This window comes from Clupea harengus, chromosome 23 (genome assembly GCF_900700415.2).
Source record: "Clupea harengus chromosome 23, Ch_v2.0.2, whole genome shotgun sequence".
Lineage (NCBI taxonomy): Eukaryota > Metazoa > Chordata > Actinopteri > Clupeiformes > Clupeidae > Clupea > Clupea harengus.
The window spans coordinates 8,883,377-8,904,936 of NC_045174.1; the positions used below are offsets into that span (position 1 = coordinate 8,883,377).

General features: G+C 48.3%; 1 protein-coding gene across 1 annotated transcript in view; it reads left to right on the forward strand.

Moving 5' to 3' along the window:
• Positions 1-20,760, forward strand: part of nrg3b (neuregulin 3b) — a 150,554-nt gene extending 129,794 nt beyond the window's left edge. Inside the window, exons 3-10 of the mRNA XM_031561536.2 lie at positions 1,808-1,881; positions 8,412-8,438; positions 12,723-12,825; positions 13,912-14,038; positions 16,121-16,233; positions 16,901-17,065; positions 19,956-20,094; positions 20,185-20,760. Coding sequence (XP_031417396.1) covers positions 1,808-1,881; positions 8,412-8,438; positions 12,723-12,825; positions 13,912-14,038; positions 16,121-16,233; positions 16,901-17,065; positions 19,956-20,094; positions 20,185-20,760 — 1,324 coding nt within the window. The remainder of the gene's footprint in view (positions 1-1,807; positions 1,882-8,411; positions 8,439-12,722; positions 12,826-13,911; positions 14,039-16,120; positions 16,234-16,900; positions 17,066-19,955; positions 20,095-20,184) is intronic.
• The last annotated feature ends 800 nt before the right edge of the window (positions 20,761-21,560 follow it).

Sequence of the window (21,560 nt, forward strand, 5' to 3'; positions counted from 1 at the left end):
GAAAACAAGAATGGGCAGAATTAGTAAAAAACAGCAGAGGAGGGAGAGAGAGAGGATGAGTGGAGAAGGGGTGGGGTGAGAGCAGCGGGAAGGAGAGAGGGAGCGAGAGAGGAGGAGGAGGACAAGATGAGAGAGTTAGGTGAGTAGATAAGAATCAAGGGAAGAGAGGGACAATGTGAAAACAACAAGAGGGAGGGAGGAAGGGAGGACAGGACGAAGAAAGCAAGGACATCTGGAAGGAGAAAAGAAAAGGGGAACATAAGGGGAGATGTGAGAAAGAGAGAGAGAGAAGGGGAGGAGAAATGGCTGCAAGCATATGAGGAGAAGAGCAGGAGGAGGAGAAGAGAGTGACAGAGAGGATGGATTGGGAGAGAGAAGAGGGGGAGACGGAGAAGGAGAAGGAGAGAGAGATGAGCGGAGAGGAGGAGTCGGAGGATTAGAAGCAACTGGAACGGCTCAGCGTCATCAGCTGTGGCCCAGCTCCCCTGAAGGACAGCTAGCACTGCAGTTCTGCCTTTCTCTCTCTCTCTCTTTCTCTCTCTCTCTCTCTCTCTTTCTCTCCCTTTCTCTCTCTCTCTCTCTGTGTTGAGTGTGTGTATCTTTGTACTTGAACTATTCTTCATAATTTTTTCTTCACATCTGCCTCTCTTTTCCTGCTCCAAGTCTCCTGCCTTTTTCTCTGCTGTACCCCTCTCTCTCCCTCCCTTTATCCACCTTTTTCTCTTGGTCTCTCTTCCTCCCTCTCTCTCTCTCTCTCTCAGTCGGCCTCTCTTTCTTCTCTCTCAGTCCTGTCCATCTCTGTCAGTCTCTCCACCTCTCTATCCCTCCCTCCCTCCCTCTCTCTCTCCCTCTCTCTCTCTCCCTCTCTCTCTCTCTCTCTCTCTCTCTCCATCTTTCTCTCTCTCCCTGAGTTCCCAGTGGTCTCCTCCCAGCAGGGCCTCATGTCTGTGCCTCTCATATATCTGGGTGTGGGGACAGAGACAGGGCGGAGCGGAGCGTCTCCCAGCCCCATACGTCCTGCGGGAAGTGACATTAGTGTCAGGTCCGCCTTATCTGAGGAAGAGCAGGCGCCACTGAGCTCCGGCCAAGACCGCCCCTCTGTCCTTCTCCCGCACCGCACTTCTCCTCCCTCCTTCTCCTTCTCTCTTTCTCTCTCTCTCTCTCTCTCTCTTTCTCTCTGTATCACACTCACTCTTTCTCCCTTTCTCTCCCCCTTGTATCTGTCTTCCTCTCTTTATCATCTCTCTGCCCTTCTTTCCTCTCTTTTTCCATCCCTCTCTATTTATTTCCTTTTCGTCCCTTCTGACTCGCTGTCCTCCTCTGTCTTCTGCTCTGCCCCCTCCTCCTCTCCATCCCTTCCCCACCCCACTCTTTACCTCCTCCTCTCTTCCTCCCTTTAGTCTCTGTCAGCAGTGTTCGATATGCAGGCCTTGCATGTCTGGTTGAGTATGCAAGTGTGTGTGTATTTGTGTGTGTGTGTGTGTGTGTGCCTACTGGGAGAGTCGCGGTGCTCAGATGAAGATATATTGGCCCGTGGACATAATATGATAATGCCTGATTAATGTGACTCTACACTATCTGTCCTATGACGGAGTCACAGACACACACGCAGACACACACAAACACACCCACGCATAATATGATAATGCTTGATTAATGCACTGCTATAAGGGATATGTGCACACACACACACACACACACACACACACACATGCACACACACACATACGGACTCACACCACTGAGATAAAACTTGTGCGTCTCTTTAATCTCCATCTCTGTCCATCTCTATGTCTCTGCCTTGCAGGTGTAAAGAGGGCTATCACGGACTTCGCTGCGACCAGTTCGTCCCCAAGACTGACGCCATCTTATCTGATCCGAGTAAGTGTCCAGTCAACACACACACACACACACACACACTGACTCACTACTGCATATTCGAGGGTGATGTGTTTGCCTTACCTGGGGGGGTGCCCTCATATTGCCCTGGCCAAGATAAATATTTAAGTTGAGTAAGCTGGCTGCCCCAGCTGTGGCCCCTGGCAGTTAGCACCAACCACACACACCGCCCGTGGCAGTGAGGCACACACCACCCCTGAAGGTAGGCCTCGGTAGCAGCAGCAGCAGGCAGCCAGCGTGCATTCAAGGAGCTCGGCTCAACTTTTACAGTTGATGCACAGTTTTATAATCCTCTGTTTTTTACGCTGCGGGTTTATCTGCAGGTACAAACCACCCACCCAGCCACCCACCCGTCTGACATAAAAGCCTACAGGCCCATCTTCTTTATTCTCCCACTGAGGATTGCTCACTCAATTCCCACTCTAATTTCCTCCAAATCAGATATACTAAAGTAGCTAATTATCTTTCCCCAAGTAAATGCAAAAGAGAAGAGAAGAAATCGCATTAATAAATTATTCCAGAAGATTCTCGAAGAAAATACTCACACACACACACACACACACACACACACACACACACACACACAAACGCTCCTGCTTATAATTATTGTGTGTTTGTGTGCATGTGTTGTCTCTATAGACATGGTGAAGATTTGCCAGATTGTGAGTGCTTCTGCTGAACTACCATGGCAAACTTTCATGGCTTTCTCAACAACAGCAAGCCATAAAATCAATTGTAAAAATCAATTAAGCCACTGTTGGTTGCCGTCACAAAAATTGCCCGCGTGAGTTATTGTCTCGCAAATCTCAGATTGATAAAATCATTTGATTCGACGAGTACGATCACAAATATGTGATTAGAATGTTTCTAACTGAAGTTTCCATTTGAGGATGTAATAATCAACTCAAGCGAATGTTATTGGCAGATCTGTATCATATAATTCGGGGGGACGGGGGACGGGGGACGGGGGGGGGGGGGGGACTTGGGGGGGGGGAAACACACTCACTCCTCAAAGGGTTAATCAAAGCTCCTTATCTCATGGATTTAAATGGGACTGGAGCTGATTTGCGGAGGGCTCCTTTTTTTTATGGCCGGCTGATTAGAGCGCATACTCGTGTGTCACACTCAACACCTCGCCTCCAGAGGGTGAGCTCATACAGTAGAAAGTTCCGGAAGGCCCGTGGTGGCCCCGGCTAACCAGTCAGTCAGTGGATTTTTCCTCTTTCAAGTGGCTGTGAAAAGAGGAGGGAAGGATTACCGCCTCGCCCTCGGCTCCATTGTGCTCACTGAGCAGATCCCCACCCCCCCCCCCCCCCCCCCCCCCCCCCCCCCCGCCCCCTAAGATTGAGAGCATCACATCTCTCCACACAAAACATCCCCCTAATAGAAATACGTGGGGAAAAAAGAGAAAAGAGAAAGACAGAATGAATGAGAGACAGAAAGAGACAAACACACAGATGGAGAGGATCCATTTGAAAAATTCTCCAGGCCACCACAGTTCCCCCGTCGGAAGCAGTGTGGGGAAAAACCCCTCAGAGGAAATAGATACAGATGGCAGGAGAGGTAAAGGGGAGAGGAGGAAAACAAACGAGCGAAACTAAAAAGAATGACACATATAAGCTAAGGATGTGTTTGTTGCAGAGAGAACCGGCATGCTTCATGGGAGGTCTTGGTAGAGAGCAGTGTGTGTGTGTGTGTGTAGGGGGGATGTTACATATCATCTCTTCCCTCTCAGAACCTTGAGTAAGAGACAAGGAGATGGAGTAGCCTCCACCACTAGCACCACCACAAAACTCCCATTTCTCCAGCAACCCCACCCCTCCCCACCCTCGTCCCTTCATGAGCCCTGGGCTCTGTTCTTCCCTGGGCTGCCTAATGGACGCCCTCCCCCTCGAGCTCCATCATGAAGGCGCCTCCCGACCACGTCCCCTTCCATTTCTTCTTAGCCCCGAACAGTATTGGATTGTTCCCGACGATGAAAAAAAAAAAGCCATTGTTTGGACCCCCGTTGCCATCCATCACACTACCTCCCATCCTCTGTCTTTCTTTCTTTCTTTCTCTCTTTCCCTCTTCTGCTCTCACACTCTGTTGTTCCCCTGGGTGGACGTGTCATCTCCGTTATGGCTCCACCTACGCACTTGCTCGTTTATTAGCTTCCAACGCCCTCACACGCGCACAGCGCTACAATGAGGGTAATCCAAAGAAATTGCGTTGGCAAAAAAAAATAATCAAGTGAAAATAATACTCCCCGACTCCCTCCAACCCTAATACACACACACACACACACTCACTCTCTCTCTTTAACATTCTCACAAACACAAACACAAACACATATATATATACACACACACAAGTTGTTCCACTGATCCCACGTTTGTATTTTTGTCCAGAGCTATGCACTAAAGTAATGACTTTCTTAATGACTTGTGAAAAAAGAAAGAAAGAAATAAAGACGGCCATGAACTGTGATTATTTGCCTGCCACATTCCATTGTTTCCGTGGTCCCAATAACACAAAAGGGAGCTCACACAGCACTCTGAGGCCTGTGACAGAGACTCCTCCTCCACACCGCACCGCTACGCAGGCTCGTCCTCAATCATGTTTCTAATGGATCTTAATTTAAACCCATTAAGACCTTATTTGTTCATTCTCTCCTGCTCTCTCTCTCTCTCCATTGTGGCCAGGTCCTGTGCTGTGTGTGCCACCTACTGTATGTTTATTCTCTCCACCCTCTGCAAATGAGCAACAAATCAACAATCCCCCCCGCCCCGCCCCAACACACACACACACACACACACACACACACACACACACACACACACACACACACACACACAAACACATACACACACAAACATCATTGTGAGCCACTGGCTTTATCTGCCACGCAGGCCTTTTTTGTCCTGTGAGCCTCATCTTCCTTCTTGGGAGGCATCTATCTCTGTGGGCACACACACAAACACACACACACACACACACACACACACACACACGCATGATTGTGAATCATCCATCGCTCATCTCCCTTTGTCTCTGTATCGACTCGACACTAAGCCAGCAGCCCCTCTGAAAAGCCACCCCTAAACGCCCCAGCGGTGCACTCGGAGCCTGCCACACCACAGGGACACAACCGGGGGGAGAGAGAGAGAGAGAGAGAGAGAGAGAGAGAGAGTGAGGGATACAAAGTGAGAGAGAGATGGATGGAGACAAAGTGTGTGAGAGAGAGGGGAGGGGCTAGACACACACAGAGAGAGAGATGGAGACAAAGTGAGGGGGGTAAAGAGAGAGAGAGAGAGAGAGGGATGAGACAAAGCAAGAGAGACAGGGATAGAGACAGAGAAAACGAGAGAGGGGGATGGAGACAAAGTGAGAGAGATGGGGGGATAGAGACAGAGAGAGAGAGGGATAGAGACAAAGAGTTTGTAGCAGAGTGGCGGAGCAGCAAAGGATGCTGGGTGAGATACGGCATGAGTCGTAAGGTGAAGCGGTGGCAGTGCCGGCTTGAGTGGGTTAGTTGAGTGTGTGTTTTTTGTTTTTGGAGGGGGCCATCCATTGCTCGGCACCTCAGAGGGAGCCGGGGAAGGGTAGGGGCTGCAGGGAAGGGGGGGGGGGGGGGATCGCTGTCCGACCTTCCAAACTCTTTGGAAAACTAGCCGGCGATTAAGCAGACCTCCTGCCTGAGTCTCTCCACCGGCCCCCAGCTGTGGGGACAGTTAGCCAGTACAGACACAGACGGACGAGCGAGAGAATGAAACGAGCGAGGAGGGAATAGTAGCATGAGAAAGACAGGGAAATCAGAGAGTGAAACGATTGGGGAGAAAATTGGGGAGAGAAGGATTTGAGCAAGGAAGAAAAAGAAGGCAAGGGCATGAGTGAGAAAGTGAGAAAGAGAGAGAGAGAGAGAGTCTGTAAGAACTGCAGAAAGTGGAGAGCAGAGAGAGAGAGAGAGAAACAGAGAAAGGCTATAATTTTGGTATTTATATCAGGAGGGTATTAGGCTGTATAAGACACACTCTGGTGAGTTTTCATCAGGCGTGCCAAGTCAAGTCTGGATTAAGTGCCGATTGATTCACTGTGGCTATTGTTCCCCACACCGCAGATTTTGGCTATAGTATGACCGACATTTTGCCGTGCTGGGCGGTCTAACAAACACCTCCTTTTTTTTCTTCGCCACGGCCACCATCATCACCACCACCTCGAGTAAGATGATGGATGACGTCCACCATCGTCTCCCAGGAGTGCCCTAAGATGCCATGGCGACACCAGATGCATGCATGCGTCTGTGTGTGAATGTGTGTGTGTGTGTGTGTATGTGTGTGTGTGTGTGCGCATCCGTGCGTGCTTTATGACGACTGTACATCAGCCGTCATGGCTGATGCCAGCGCTGCGGGTGTGTAGTCCGCGCTTAATGGCATCAGGCGGTGCCACGCGTGACAGCCTCGCCGATTATAAGTGGATGAATGCGGCTGTTATTGCAGCCAGTCGCAACAAGCAGCAGCTTGAGCCGCTCGCTCACGCCCAATCCGGCAGGCATCAATAAGAGATGGCTCTCGCTTCATTGCCCATATCTTTTGTCTTCACCAAGGCTATGTCTGAGGGAAAAGAAGAAACTGATAGAGAAGAAAAACGAAAAAGGAGGAGAAAAAAACTACACCCGGGTGACACACCACAGGGGCTGAATATTATGAGAGGAAGCTTATTGTTACAGATTTGTGGCTGTAGATCACCGCTAGCTTGGTTTCCACGGCTACCCCCACAGCCACCGCTAGCTGCTGTTCTGGTTTTATTTATTTATCCTTAACCGCAGTGATTCCGGTGCTGTTGCGCCGGGCGAACCGTTTGACAGAGGCACCCCCCACCTCGAGAACGGGCCCGCTGCGGCAGGCATTTTCGACCTCTCCCTCCTCATTTTGTTTGTTTTGAGTTTTTTGAGTTTTTTATTTATTTGTCTTTTTTTTTATGAGAATTTCAACTCACTTCCCTGCCTCCCTGTCGCTCTCGGCGTTATTGTTAAGGGCCTCTGGACTTCGTTACAGGACAGTGATAATATACAGTGAATCGAATGGGCGTTTGCCAATAAACTTTACCAGGAACCAACTATAACCTCCATTTTAAAGTTGTCTGCCGAGCCCAGAGAATCTGGAGTGTTCTTGCCACTGCTTCTCTCCTCTCTCACACAGAAGCCCCAGGCTCCAGCACGGATAGCCGCTGTTCAGTAGTCAGCTCACTAATCATGTTTTAACTCCAGCATAAATATATGCATGCTGCTGTGGCATGGAGAATTCGGGCTTGCCATTGTCACCATTCATCACCCAACAGATGGCGGTGCTGTCAGCTCGTTTGATTCCCCTCCCTTCTTTCTCATCTTGTCCTCTCTCTCTCTCTCTCTCGCTCTCACTCACTTTCTCTCCCTTTTGCTCTGTTTTTAGCCTGTCTCACTCTCTTCCTCTCTTTCTTCCTCATTCTGTTTCTGTCTTTCCTTCTCTCTCTCTGTCAGTCTGTTTTTACTATCTCTTCTCTCTTTCTCTCCATCTCCTTCCCTCTTAGTACTCTTGAGCTTGTCCACCCTGAAAAAAAATCTCTTGGGCATGGCCCCAAAAAAAAGAGAGTTAGAGAGAGCGTGAAAAAAAAAGAAAAAAAAATGTGCAGTCTATTTAAAAACCCATGGACCACCACTGTCAGAAAAGCAATTAAGTGTGAGGGTTTCATTTTAATTTAAATGAGATTATATTACACTGGCGTGGCGCTCAAAAAATAGAAGGGGACTGTTGGGATGAAAAGAACACGAGTGCTCCTCTCTTTATCAGCGTCCCCAGCTCCATCCCTCCATCCCTCCGACCCTCTCTTGCTCCCTCTCTCTCTCCCACCTCGCTCTCTCGTTCCCTCTCCGTCTCTCCGTCACATTTTCTTCCCCGCAAAAGGCCTGCGCCAGTTCAGCGAGACATGCATGCGGAGACAATTAGAGGCATCTCTCGGGGTGCGAGGGTGAGGTGCTGACACGAAGACGGAGGAGTCGGAGTCGGTCGCTGACAGTCACGCTTTCAGACCCACTTCACTCCGCCCCTGCCGAGCACACACCGAGAGACGAGCAGCCTTCCACCCACTGTCTGCTAATGGCTAATGGTGTACAAGACCTGTGTGTGTGTGTGTGGGGGGGGGTCTCACATGTATGTCAGCTTATTTGACCCTGAGCATGTGATTGATAATTGTTTAGTTTTGCTGTGGAAGACGAGATTGGGTGCCTGCCATTTTGTGTTTAATTTTGATCATGTGTATTTTGAGAAACAGTGAAATGGTGTGCTGGTGTTTTTTGGTTGAGGGTGGCGGGGGGGGGGGGGGGGACAGGTGACAATACATTGTGTTGACTGTGAACCGTTTGTTTATTCCAGGCCAAAAAGCCAGGGATGAGGGAACAGATGTTTTGGCTTAGATGAAATGAATCATTTCTCTTCCCCTTTTCTCCTCTTTTGTTCTCGTTTCTCTCCCTGCTTCCTTGGCTGGCGCACGAGCAGCAGACGAGTTGGGCATAGAGTTCATGGGTAAGCAAACATCTTGAATTGCCTCCAAATATACATAATCACACTCTCTCACACACACACACAGACAAACACACTCTCACACACTCCCACATTCTCTGTCTGTTTCCCACCTTTGGAAAATTAATGTTCGCTAGTCTCCATGGAAACACAGAGGTAGTGAGTGAGATTGTGTATTCTGTTGGTGGAGGAAGGAACTAACCACATCTGCATGGGTGATATGCAGGTTATATGGGTGTCTATGTGAGACAGGAGAGAGTTACCTCTGCCAGATTATGTGTGTGTGTGTGTGTGTGTGTGTATGTGTGTGTGTGTGTGTGTGTGTGTTTTAGACTCTGTTCATCCCTTTTCAATGCGTGTGTTTGGGATTTTTATGCTTGCTTTTCGTCTTGGTGTTTGAGCCTGTGTTTTAACATTCATCTATGCAATTTTTTCCCTATGTATGTTTTTTGCATTCAGTCCTGTACGCGTGTTTGTGTTTTAGCATAAGCCCTCCTGTTTTGTCTATGCATGTGTGCACCTTGCCCGAAGGTATATATGTGGATTGCCTGTTAAGGCTATGTTTAGACATACAGCTCCCTCCTGTATGTGAGGGTCTGTCTAGCTCACGTGCTTAGAATGTACATGCGGATCAGGATACGCTGTGCAAGTATGTGTGTGCAATCAAGTGAATGTCTGAAAGAGTTAATGTGTTTGTTTATAGTGTATATAACTTGGATGTGAACTATGGTTGTCTGAGTTTGTGTGTGTCCTGTGTTTTCTCTTTTCTTCCGTTTTGTCTCTGTATGTGTATATTTGTGTGTGTGCGTGTGTGTGTGCATGTGTGTATGTGAGTGAGTGAGTGAGTGAGTGAGTGTGTGTGTGTGTGTGTAGGTATGTGTGCACTGTACTCTTATATCTTGTATGTGTATGTGTGTGTCAGTACTATACTCTCATGCCCTACCTGTGTGTGTGTGTGTGCACTGTGCTCTCATATCGTGTGTGTGTGTGTGTGTGTGCACGTGTGTGTCTGGTTGGAGTGGGAGGGCTATGGAGCGTATGACAGTGGGGTAGAGAGAGAGAGAGAGAGAGAGAGAGAAAGAGTGAGAGAGAGTGAGAGAGAGAGAGAGAGGGAGGGAGAGACCTGGGCATTAATTACTGTTGTGCCCCTGGGTATGCTGCTTGCTGAGGCTGCAGATCATGTGTGTGAGGCTCTGGGGACGCTGAATATCACACAGCCCACGGAGGCCGCCTCGCCTCGCCTCCCCTCCCCTCGCCTCTCTCCATCCCAAACATGCCCCACTGCCCAGAGTCTTTAAAAAAGAGACAGAGAGAAAAACAGTGTCAACACAAACGGCTGTGCAGTGCTCCACCACTAACCCAAATAAACAGTGACATGGGAAATGATTTTCTTTACGACCCCTTTACCCTTTCTTTCCATCTCTCTCTTCTTCGGTTTTTCTCCTCCTCCATTTTCTTCCAATGCCTTCTGTGTGTGTGTGTGTGTGTGTGTGTGTGTGTTTTTTCCTCCCATGGTGAAGTGCCCTGACTCCTGGACCCCTGCCTCGCTCTCTCTGTGTCTCGCTGCTGACAAGTGGAAGCTTCCGGAAAGACAGTCCTGTGAAGATTTCTATTAGCTTTGCTTTCACACATTTGTTTCAGTTTCCTCCACTTCAAAAGGACAAGAAGAGAAGGACAGAGAGAGTAGAAGGGAGGGAGGTAGAAAAAAAAAGAAAGAGGAGGAGGAAATTGAGAAAAGCAAACAGGAAGGCATTTCTCTTCAATTCAGTGATTTTAATCTGGAAAGTAAAAAGACCTGTCACAGCCATTACCAACAACTGTGTGTATGTCTCTGTGTGTGTGTGTGTGTGTGTTTCTAAGAAAGGAAAGGTATTCTTCCATCAAAACACGTTTGTGTGTGTGTGCATTGTCATGCTCCTAGGCTTATGGCTTATGTATATGTGTGTGTGTGTGTGTGTGTGCGCGTGTGTGTGCATGTGTGTGCGTGTGTGTGCGTGTGTGTGTGTGTGTGTGTGTGTGTGTGTGTGCATGTGTGTGCGTGTGTGTGTGTGTGTGTGTCTGTGTGTGTCTGTGTGTGTGTGTGTGTGTGTGTTTTCTGCTGGCGTGTTTCACTGGTGGGTCCACAGGAGTGTGAAACTGGGCACATCTTTGCACATGCAAAAACCAGTTTGTGTTGAGCTGCCGGGAGGAAGGGACCAATCATATTCCAGCCTCCTCTGAGTGTTTATCCATGGGTATCTCGAACATGCACACCATCTGTGGTTGGAACGGGTGTGTGTTCTCGCTCCTTCTCTCTCTCCCAATCTCTCTCTCCTTCTCCACCTCTCCTCCCTCTCTCTCCCTCTCCCCCCTCTCTCTCACCCAATCTCGCTCTCGCTCTCCTTCGCCTCCTCTCTCTCCCCCCCTCTCTATCCCTATCTCTCTCCCCATCCTCTCTCCCTATCTCTCTCTCCCTCCCTCTCTCCATGGTGCACTGAAAGGTTGAGTGGGCTGCTGGGCCTGTAAGTGCCTGAGCTGGACCAGTGGGCCTGGTGTATATCTGGTGACTGAGAGTGGTGGAAGAGAGAGAGAGAGAGATTTCTGAGAATGTTAAAAAAAGAGAGGGAAATGGACGGGCATGTTCCTGGAAAAGAGGGTGAGGGCATGTAGACATCACGAGGGAGGGAGGGATGGAGAGAGAGAATTCAAGGAATGTCAAAAAAAGAGAGAGATGGGGGAGAATGCGAGAACATCGAGCATGGAGAAAGAGAGAGAGAGAGGGAGATGATGAGGAGAGAGAGAGAAGTGGGAGCATGTCACCGGAAAAGAGGGTGATGACAGGAGGACAGACAGATAGAGAGAAAGAGCGAGAGAGAGAACAGTTTTAGGAGAAGAGCAGGCTGCCGGCCATCAGGCCCGCTGAGTGCAGTGCTGGCTGCTTGTGGACATATCATTAGCACAGCACCATTAACATGTGGCTCTGAGAGCCATACACACACACACGCACACACACACACACACACACACAGAGAGAGACACACACAGAGAGACACACTCACAGACACACACACACAGACAGACACACACACACACACACACACACACACACACACACACAGAGACACACACAGAGACACACACACACAGACACACACAATCAAATGAACGCGTTACTAACACACACACACACAAGTTCATGTATTATTAACACACATACACACAGATGCATTCACGTGCGCACAAACAATCACACGCACATGTTCACGGATATAACACACAGAGACACATACATAATACACACACACCACTTAACCTACGAGGAACACATGTCCAAGCTTCCCAGGCCGCAGTTAGCAAGCTTACTATGGGAGCTGAGGGACGTGTAGAAAGACCCCTGCAGCTCTGCTAATCCACTGCTGTGCAACGGTGAGCGCTTGTGTTCTCTAAGTGAGAATGTGTGTAGGTGTGAAGGCTGTTTAAGTGTGTTTGCACAAAGTGTTTGAATATGTGTGTGTGTGTGTGTGTGTGTGTGTGTGTGTGTGTGTGTGTGTGTGTGTGTGTGTGTGTGTGTGTGTGTGTGTGTGTGTGTGTGTGTGTGTGTGTGTGTGTGTGTGTGTGTGTGTGTGTGTAGTTATGAGGACCATTTTTTGTACATATCACTCAATATGAACCGCACTGAAAATTTGTGGGTGTTTGCACGTTGTTCTCCACAGATCATTTTTTATTGCATCCAAATTGATGTGTGTATTTCTCTCCGTGTGCGTGCACGTATTTGTGTGTCTGTGCGCACACGCGTGTGTGTGTGCGTGCGTGCGTGTGTGTATGAATGTGTGTGCGTGTGCGTGTGCGTGTGCGTGTGCGATGTGTGTGTGTGTGTGCGTGTGTGTGTGTGTGTGTGTGTGTGCGTCTGTGTGTGTGTCCGTGTGTGTGTGTGTGTCTGCGCACGTCTACCGCCTGAATCCGTGCCTGCGTGTGGGTTTTGAATTAGAGATCTCATTAAGTTGGCTCGCCATGGCTCACTACTTACCATCATTGACAAACTCATAGCTCAGCCCGGACCACAGACCAGAGCTGGAGCCCCGCGTGGAGTTGATGACTTCCACAATATTTCTGTTGTCACTTTTTTTTCTGCTTCTTCTTCCCCCCACACCGCTTGCATGGAAGAAAGACCAATAAGTATAGAGAATCCTGTTGGCAAGCGCTCCCTACACCGAGCAACCCAGTGTGTATTTTTGGCGCGCCTCTCGCACCTCAGCCCTCCGTCGTCTCCCCCTCACATGCTGTGGTTTTTTTCTTCTGTCTTATCAGAGAGCAGCGAGACCTACCAGAGACAGGTCCTGTCAATCTTCAGCATCGCCATGGGGATCAGTTTCCTGGGAGTGGCTTGCATGGCACTCTACTGCCGGAACAAGTGAGTCGTGACCTTGTGTGCATGGATGTGTGTGTGTGTGTGTGCGTGTGTGTGTGTGGGTAGGAGGTGTGTGTGTGTGTATGTGTGAGTATAGAATATGTGTGTGTGAGTGTGTGTGTGGTGAAGGGGGGTAGTGTTGCTAAAATCCGGATACAGGGATGAACCAAAGCAGTTTAACATAGTCGTATTAAAAGTATCAAATGGTTACATCATTACTGCACCAGAGAGCTCAGATTGCCATGTAATTACTTATTCATGCTTGATATAAATATTCTAAAAGCTTTTTGTTGACCTGCATATTGTGTGTCCGGTTTTTTGTGTGTGTTGTTTTTTGTGTGTGCTGTTTTTTGTGTGTTCTTTTTTTTGTGTGTCCATTTATTAAACTGTAACAAGCTGTCTCAAGGGTAATTGAACAATCAATGTTTATATTGGATCTTATACGTAGAGATAGGGGGGCAGTGGTTATTCTGAAGTAAAAGCACTGTACTAGGTAAACAATTGCCTTCAATTTCTTTTTATATCAACTTGTTTTTCCCCAATGTGCCTGAGCGCCTAGAAAGAGCTGAAAGAATGAGAATGTAAATCATGTTATCAGTGAGAAACAAACAAAACCAAGGAATTGAAGGACATATTTGAAACATTTTGTTTGGTTTTGGAAGTGTCTCTCTCACAATCACCCAAACACACACATACACTCACACCAGTCATCTTTAACACTCTCATTCTTTCCCACATAAAATCTCTCACTCACACACACTTTCTCCCTCTCTCTCTCACACACACACACACTTCTACATGCACACACACACACACACACACACACACACACCAGTACACATCATCCACTCGCACACAAACATTTACTTAATCACATTCTCTCTCACCCTCTCTCTCACACGCACATACACACATTTTTTTCTCTCTCTCTCACACACACACACACACTTTTGTTATCCCCCTCTCCCTCCCTCCCTCCCTCTCTCTCTCTCTCCGTGCCACAAGTTGAATAATTCAGTTAGGCCACTCAAGCTGCTTTGTCACATCCCTGGCCTCCAAAGAAATCTCAATCTGTGCTCTCACCTGCAGGAGACTGAGGGAGAAGCACCGCAGCAACCTGGCCGAGAGCCGCCACCTGAGGGACTGCTCCATCAACGCCTCTGGCCTCATGTCCAAATCCAGCCCCAGGCCTCCGAGCGGCCCCCAGCCCGAGCGCGTAAGTCTCCTATACAGCACCGACGACTGGAGACGCTAATCTCTTCTAACATGGAACAAATGGAAAGGCTTCATAAGATGAAATCATAAAGCATTCATCTACAGTTCAAATGGGTCTCCCCACACGCCCATGTTTGTTCTCTCTCTTTCATCTCCCGTGTGCAGGGGCTGTGGGTGTGGGGGGTGGGGGGGTGGGGGGGGATAGTGGTAGATGAAACCACTTAAACGTGAAATCCTATATAATATATGGAAGAAATATGCGAGTGAAAATAATAGACACAATTGGCTAACAACGTCTCTGGAGGGGGAATTGCGAAATGCGTTAACCGCTGCTGCTCGTGAGCTCTGGTGCGACGCGGATGCCCCCCGTGTGTAGCGGTGAGAGAGCGTGCTGCACACATTTGAATAGCGGTCGAGCGGAACCGCACCCCATTCGCGCTGAATGGAGAGATGAAAAGTTTAGCGCCATTGTAATTGGTACATCCATCAAGCCATGTAAGCGTGGACCCCAGACTGAGGGAGTGTGTACCGTGTGTGAGGACGGACACACACACTGCTTCCGCTAACTGCTGGTAGTCCGTCGCCCTCCTTGTTGGCAAAAGGCACCCATTTTGTTATGTGTCCAAACCCCCACCCGCAAGTGCATTAGAATGACATCTCACAGCTAATACACCTCCCTCCTCCTCCTCCTCTTCCTCTTTCTCCCTTGCTCTCTTTCGCTCTCTTTCGCTCTCTTTTTCTCTCTCTCTGGTGTGTTTCACTGTGGGACTTTTAGACTGGAGAGAAGGAAAAAAAAGAAGCCTAGGAGGAGAGAAGTTAGCATAAAACCTGACGCAGTGCTGTTTTTCGAATCTGAATCAAAGCTGCATCTCTCCCTCCTTCTTTATCTCACATTTTCTGCCTCTCCATCACTCTCTCTCTCTCTTTTTCCCAGCACTGTAAAAAGAAAGAAAAAAAACTTGTGCAATTATTAGTGGTAGCAGAGAGACGTGGGTCCCCTCAGAGCTTTCCTGTCACCCGCGTGAGGGGAAGAGAGGGTGGTCAGAGATGATCCAATTTTCCTCTCCGACCCTGCGGACTTGAGGAGGAGCGTGCAAGAGGGACACACTTTATTAGCCTGCTTGGGGCCCATCCCATCTCCCCCTCACACACACACACACACACGCGCACTCACACACACACACACACACACACACACACACCCACACACTCACACACACACACACACACACACACATGCATGATACAACTCCCACTCCACCCCAACACTACCCTCCAACCTCCACCCGAAACTAGTTTTAAGTCCAACTCAATCGTGTTAATGATGCTCCTGAGGACAGGGCTGAGGGTTCCACTGAGTGGAATAACAGCATTATCTGTTGACTCCACTGCGCACTCAGATGACTTCTGAATGGGCTGGGAGGGGTTAGGGGTTGGGGAGGGGGGGGGGGGGGCAGCGCATGTCAGACAGTGCGCTTTTAAACTCCTGGACTGTGGTGAGATAATGGATTTAATTTTAAGGGGTGGGGGGAGCCGAGGGGAGGGGGTACAGGGGAAAAGAAAGAAAGAGAGATAGAAGGAGAGAGGGAGAGAGAATGAAAGAAATTCTTTAGGAATCCATTAATGTAATCTTGTCTGGGATTAATTCCTGACACCCACAGAAGTGCTGGCGCAGCCGCCAGGGAGAGTAATCAGAAAGCGCCTCCCTTAATCTGCGCAGCGGCGGCAAAATGTAAAGTCTAATTAAAGAGACTCGTGCGGCTCTGGGGCCCTATATCACCGAGTGTATATCTGCACTGTGGTCTCTATGCCGCATAGTTAATCCACTGATCTGATCTATGAGGCCGCAGAAGCCTTGCTTGATGAATGCATGACTGAGTCGGACTGGGTGGCTGGGAGAGTGTGTGAGCATATTGGAGTGTATGGGGCAATGTGTGTGTCTGTAGGGACAGGGAATAGAGATAGAGAGAGACAGGGAGAGAGAGAGAGAGATGTGGAGATTTTAACAATTAAATGTCTTCCAGTCAAACTGTATTATTACTGTATTCATATTCTGGGCTTCTATCCCCTTTTTTCTCTCCAGTGCTGCAAAGCGTATGGGTCCTCCCTTCCACAAGGTGGCAGTCCTGAGCCTGGCTGCTCAGCAGTTTGCCCACCTATTCAACTCGGAGCCTCTCCCAAAGGGAAACGCTTGAGGTACAATTTTGTGACGTCCTACTGCACCTGAACGAGTTCAACTGCTCCGTTTCTACCCCGGACTAGTAGACTCAGTCATGTAAAAAATGTAATCATTCCGCAATATGGCACCATATGTTAACGTCAAATTATAAGCTGCACATTCATGGAATGTTCCAGAGAATTATGTTGATAGTAATTAGTAATAAACATGTTAATATGCATTTTTGCAACGGTGCCAGGAATAGAGGGGGGCCACAGAGGCATTCTGGGAGGAAGGAAACAGAATGTTCCGGAACTCCCGTGATTTACTGCCTCTGTTTCAGGCCCGCTCACCAATATAAACATGACCTGAATTTGAGATTTGGATTCTTCCGCACGATAAATCATAAATTATGAATCATGAATAATCTCCACTCTTGTCCTGGATGTTTTGTATGCACATCTCTGATTATACAACGACTCTTTTAGGTCCAGTGCACAGGCAGAAATACCCCACTGGGGATTAGTCCGTCACCATCAATGGTGATGTCCCGTAACAGTTTGCCTAGCACTGTCAGCTGTGGTTAGCCAGGAAGTCACGCTCCAGTCTACACTTAGTCCCAAAGTGCTGTTACCATCCTTCAGTAGGACTAGTTTGTCTTTGTGACTGTTCTTTCTCTCTCTCTTTCTTTCTCGTGACTCACAGGAGCGGATCGCTTTCCGTCAGCCCGTCCCAAAAGCGAAAGAGCTCCCATCACTGGACTCCGCCCATCGCCAGGAGTAGGCACAACCTGATTGGCGCGAGAGATTCCGGCCACGCCTACAGACACCTACAGGAAGTGGAGGCCCCGGAAACCGAACCCTCAAAGAGGCGAGTGCAGCACTGTTATGGCCATTGGGTTTAAAGTGAAAGGTGCAAGCCATAAGAACATTAAAATGCTCATAAAGCCCCTTTCTCAAGCCATGGAACGGATGCTGGTGAGAAATATATGAAATAATAAAGTAGTACTTGAGGTCATTGAGTGGTACTTGCAGGCATTTTATGGACAAAATTGTAGATAGTCCGTAACAATATGGGCCTGTAGTTTCTGCGAGAGGCAGTAGTAATTGCTTCACTGTCGAGTTTACACTTGGTGGCTATGGAAAAGGGCATAATAATGGGGAGAACAGTATTTTATGTTCAAAAGTATGGCCATTTTCTCCTTTTTCTCCTGGGTGATGTTTTCACCGAGAAAGAAAAGCGAGCCACTTCGCGGGTCATTAAAGGAGGACACAGGGAAAGAAAAAAAATTGACAACAGCAACAACAACAATAACAAAAACTTAAAGATACGAGCCAATGGACTCCAGTCTGGTATAATTAGATTTTCAGCAACGGCAGACTCGACTCTGCCCAAGCGAAATTCCATTTACTGGTGCCGATTAAGCCCAAATCATCAGACAATGGATGTGCTGAGGCAACCAGCATGAAGTTCCAGCTGTTTTTCGTGCGACACATTAGCGATGCTACCGATTTCTCTCGATAAAATAAATAAATAAATAAACAGGGCTGGGGTAGGGAGGCAGCGCCTCGGCTCGTTCTCACACTCCGAGATCTCGGTGCTGATGTGCTCATTACCATGCCAACTTGATCCAGCTTCACAGTGACTTGTAAACTAGAATCGCTGCCAAACTCTCTCTGTTTGACCCATTTCCATAATTTACATTCTTAAACAGTGGTGCGCTGGGGCTTAGAAGACTCTTTCAAGGGCCGGGGAGGATGAGACGTTCCCTCTGTGCGCACATGCTGATACCAACACACACACACACACACACACACACACACACACACACACACACACACACACACACACACACACACACACACACACACACACACACACACACACACACACACACACACACACATAGTGATCCATGCAGATGCATGCACACCCCAAAACAGGAGGGGTGTACTCCAGTGGTGTTTCATAGAGAGGAATCACAGACTTTGGTTCATTAATGAATATATAAAACTTTGCCTCGCAGGCACGAAACTCTATTTCCCTATTGTCCAATGGCGAGGCTGAGAGGCGCCCTTAAGATGGGAAAATTAAGTATTAATTAACCAGAGCAGGGGACTCTGTGAAGCCAACGAATCAAACTCTGACCAGGCCAGAGAGAAACAAGCAGAAGCTGGACTGACCTATTTCAGGACTGCCTTAAAACATCAACACTAGCCTCAAACCTCTCCCTTGTTGCCATGGAGACACCCTCTGGTCTCACTGAAACGAGAAAGCAAGGGATGGAGCGAACGTGAGAAAAAGCAAGAGAGACGGTGTGAGAGAGAGAGAGAGAGAGAGAGAGGGAGGGAGAGAAAGAGAGAGATGGGCACAACGACAGCATTCCCCTTGCTGCTTATTCTGACAGGCAAATCCCCCGTAGAATTTTGTCAGTTTCATTATAAGCTAGCACGAAAACACGTATTTACCTGTCAATGATGAAATATGGATTGAGACCGAGTTTGCCACCGGTGCAGTTTATTTTTAGAGATGGTTTCAGATCTGCCGGATTAACCTCCAGCTAGAATATACACTTTAAAGCAAGAGGCATAGGGGGAGACGGGACTCAATTATTTAAGCTGCGTTATTTGCCACCCTTTGAAGTCAGGAAACCAGAACAATGACGATTTCTCCGCGGCTGGCGTTCAGGGTGCTCTGACACTGCAGAAAAAAACCTGTCAGTCACACGGCAGTGTGTGTGTACGACGTGACAGGCAACTACTGTAAGATGCATGAATGTGTCTTTTTGGGAATAGAAATACTGTGTGTGTGTGTGTGTGTGTGAGTGTGTGAAATGTGTCACTAAACATTTTGTGAGTGTGAAGGTGAGCAGAGTACCTCTACAGATTATAGCAGATGCAAAGTCTGTATGTATGCCCTTAAGAGAGAGTGTGTGTGTGTGTGTGTGTGTGTGTGTGTGTGTGTGTGTGTGTGTCACTAAATGGTTTGTAGTGGAAGGAGGAGGAGTGTGTGATGAACTCCAGAGAGAGGCAGTTTACCTTGCTCCTTCGCCTCCAGAGATTAAGCTGACTCCAACTCACGAGGAAGCATCCCAAGCTTTCCCCTGCCTCCCCCACCTTGTACACAAACTTTGGGATAACCTGCTTAGGGCCTTTAGTCACATTTTTCATGATCCTTCAGCATTATTCCCAGGCGCTGTCCCAGTTCAGAGTTTGTGTGATATCAGGGCTTTTTTTTTCCTCTCTCGCAGTAACTGTCATCAGGCAAGGTGTGCCGTATTTGATAAGAAGCCTTTGCCCGTGCGGATCAAAAAACATCCATCAATTGAAAAAGGAGTCGGCAGGCGCGGCCCTTCCAGACTGTTGGACCTGGGTTTGGGAAAAAATGAGCGAGCTTTGATGGAAGAAAGGCTTAAATCTTTGATAATGGGGGCCCCAGTCACATAAGAGCAAGTGAGAGTTCAGAGTTAAACGTTAATGCCGGCAAATACGCTTAGGTCTATGCAATGAGATTAAAAATAATTACACGCAGATTATGAATTCCCCTCTACCCTGACGAAAAAGAGGAAACACTTTTTTCTGTGTGTGCTACCGCTGAGGTGATGGGGAGATAACTTTGTGGATGGATAGGATTTTCCAAACATGGCCTTTTTTTTTTTGTCTCACCTGAATGAGCCGTTAATTAAATAAAAACTAACAGCGTGAATACACCGGCAATAATCTCCTCTCTGTTTTCCTTTTTTTTGTCTTGTGCTTATTAGGTGTAAATCCCAAGTGGAAGGGGATAAGGAGCGACGCCACCCATCTTTGAATATGCAAACTGGGGATTTACCAGCCCAGCCCAAGGGGGGTTGGAGGGGGTTGGCTGAGGTCCCGTGCACCCGTCTGGACAAGGGGACCGCCTCCTCCTCCTCTGTCTCCCACTCCTCCTCCACCTCCACCCCAGCCTCCACACCTGCTATTTCTGTTCCTATAATCTCCTTCGTTCAGGGACACAGCAGCAGTGCGAGGGGGTCTGTAGGGGAGGCCATTTGTGTGCCGGAGCCCGGCAACCGTGGAAACGTCCATCTTGAGACTGACTTGGGGTCAGCGGATTGGCCCGCCGATGTGTGTACTCCTGTCCCCGAAACCCTACTGGGATCAGCGGCGGCGGTGGCGAGCCATGGCCATTATCATCATGCACTCGCCATCTGGCCCTCCGAGGTGTCGCAGGGGTCAGGGGTCGCATCCAAACACAAAAGCCTTGTCACCTACACAACAGCCTTGGGATCCGGCATGGGCGCAGCCCACGTCACCACCGTGGTCTCGGCGGAACCGACGGCGGTGCCACGGCCAGGGGGCCAGAGTGTGCAGTACTCCGCCAGACTGCAGCCCGCGGGCTCCAGCTCCATGGGCCCCCGGAGACACGGTCCTGCCAGGCTCCAGGCTCCTCCGCACAGCACCGGGGACAAGAAGGCAGGCCAGGGCAATGGCCCTCACGATTCCTCTGTGGCAGCACCACAGAGAGGTCCCTTGGAGTCTGTCAAGGCCAGGGATGGGGCCACACCCACGGTCCTCACGAGCTGAACGCGATGGTTTCACGGTGACAGAGTCCGCCTGACTGTGCCAGATAGAGGAGAAGGGGGCAGTCCTCTTCCTCTGACAGACTGACCTATCACATACAGACGGACAGACAGACATGCTCTCAGTGACTGCATATGGGACAGTAGAGGAGAGCGTGATCGATGACCTTTGACATTTCAAAAACACTGAAGTATTGAAAAACCACAATGTGAATACAAAAAAAAAATTATATGTAAGAATTATGACTATGGTTGGGATGTTGATTAAAAGGAGCAAAAAAAGAGGATTTATATGCCACTATTTAACAAAAAAAGCTTCTACTTAGAAACCAAATAGTGTGTCATCTCTATGTTGTTTCTCTATTGTACAAAAAAATATGAATATATATGTCATAAATATATGTATGTCATATATGGGGTATATATGGCATACAATGTGACAAAATAAAGAATTAAAAATACGATAATAAAGAATCTTTTCATTTCAATCAGGCCCCACTATTGTCTGGTTTGTCAGGTGTGGTTTATAATGATTGGTAGAAAATAGGTATGGGATAACATCCCCTTTAGTGTGCCAATAAACAAAAATGATGCATCAGAGGGAGGCAATCAGTTCCGGAGTGTGAAGAGCAGTGGAGTTCCCCCTGGGACACCTTCAAGAGCGTTATTCCGTAGCAATACCAACTAAAGCCTATATAGCATATTTTTAGCATATGCTTTCTTCTTAAGACATGAAGTCATGTTACTGTCTCAAAACATATATAGACAAATATAGAACAACGATGACACCTTTGAACACATCTA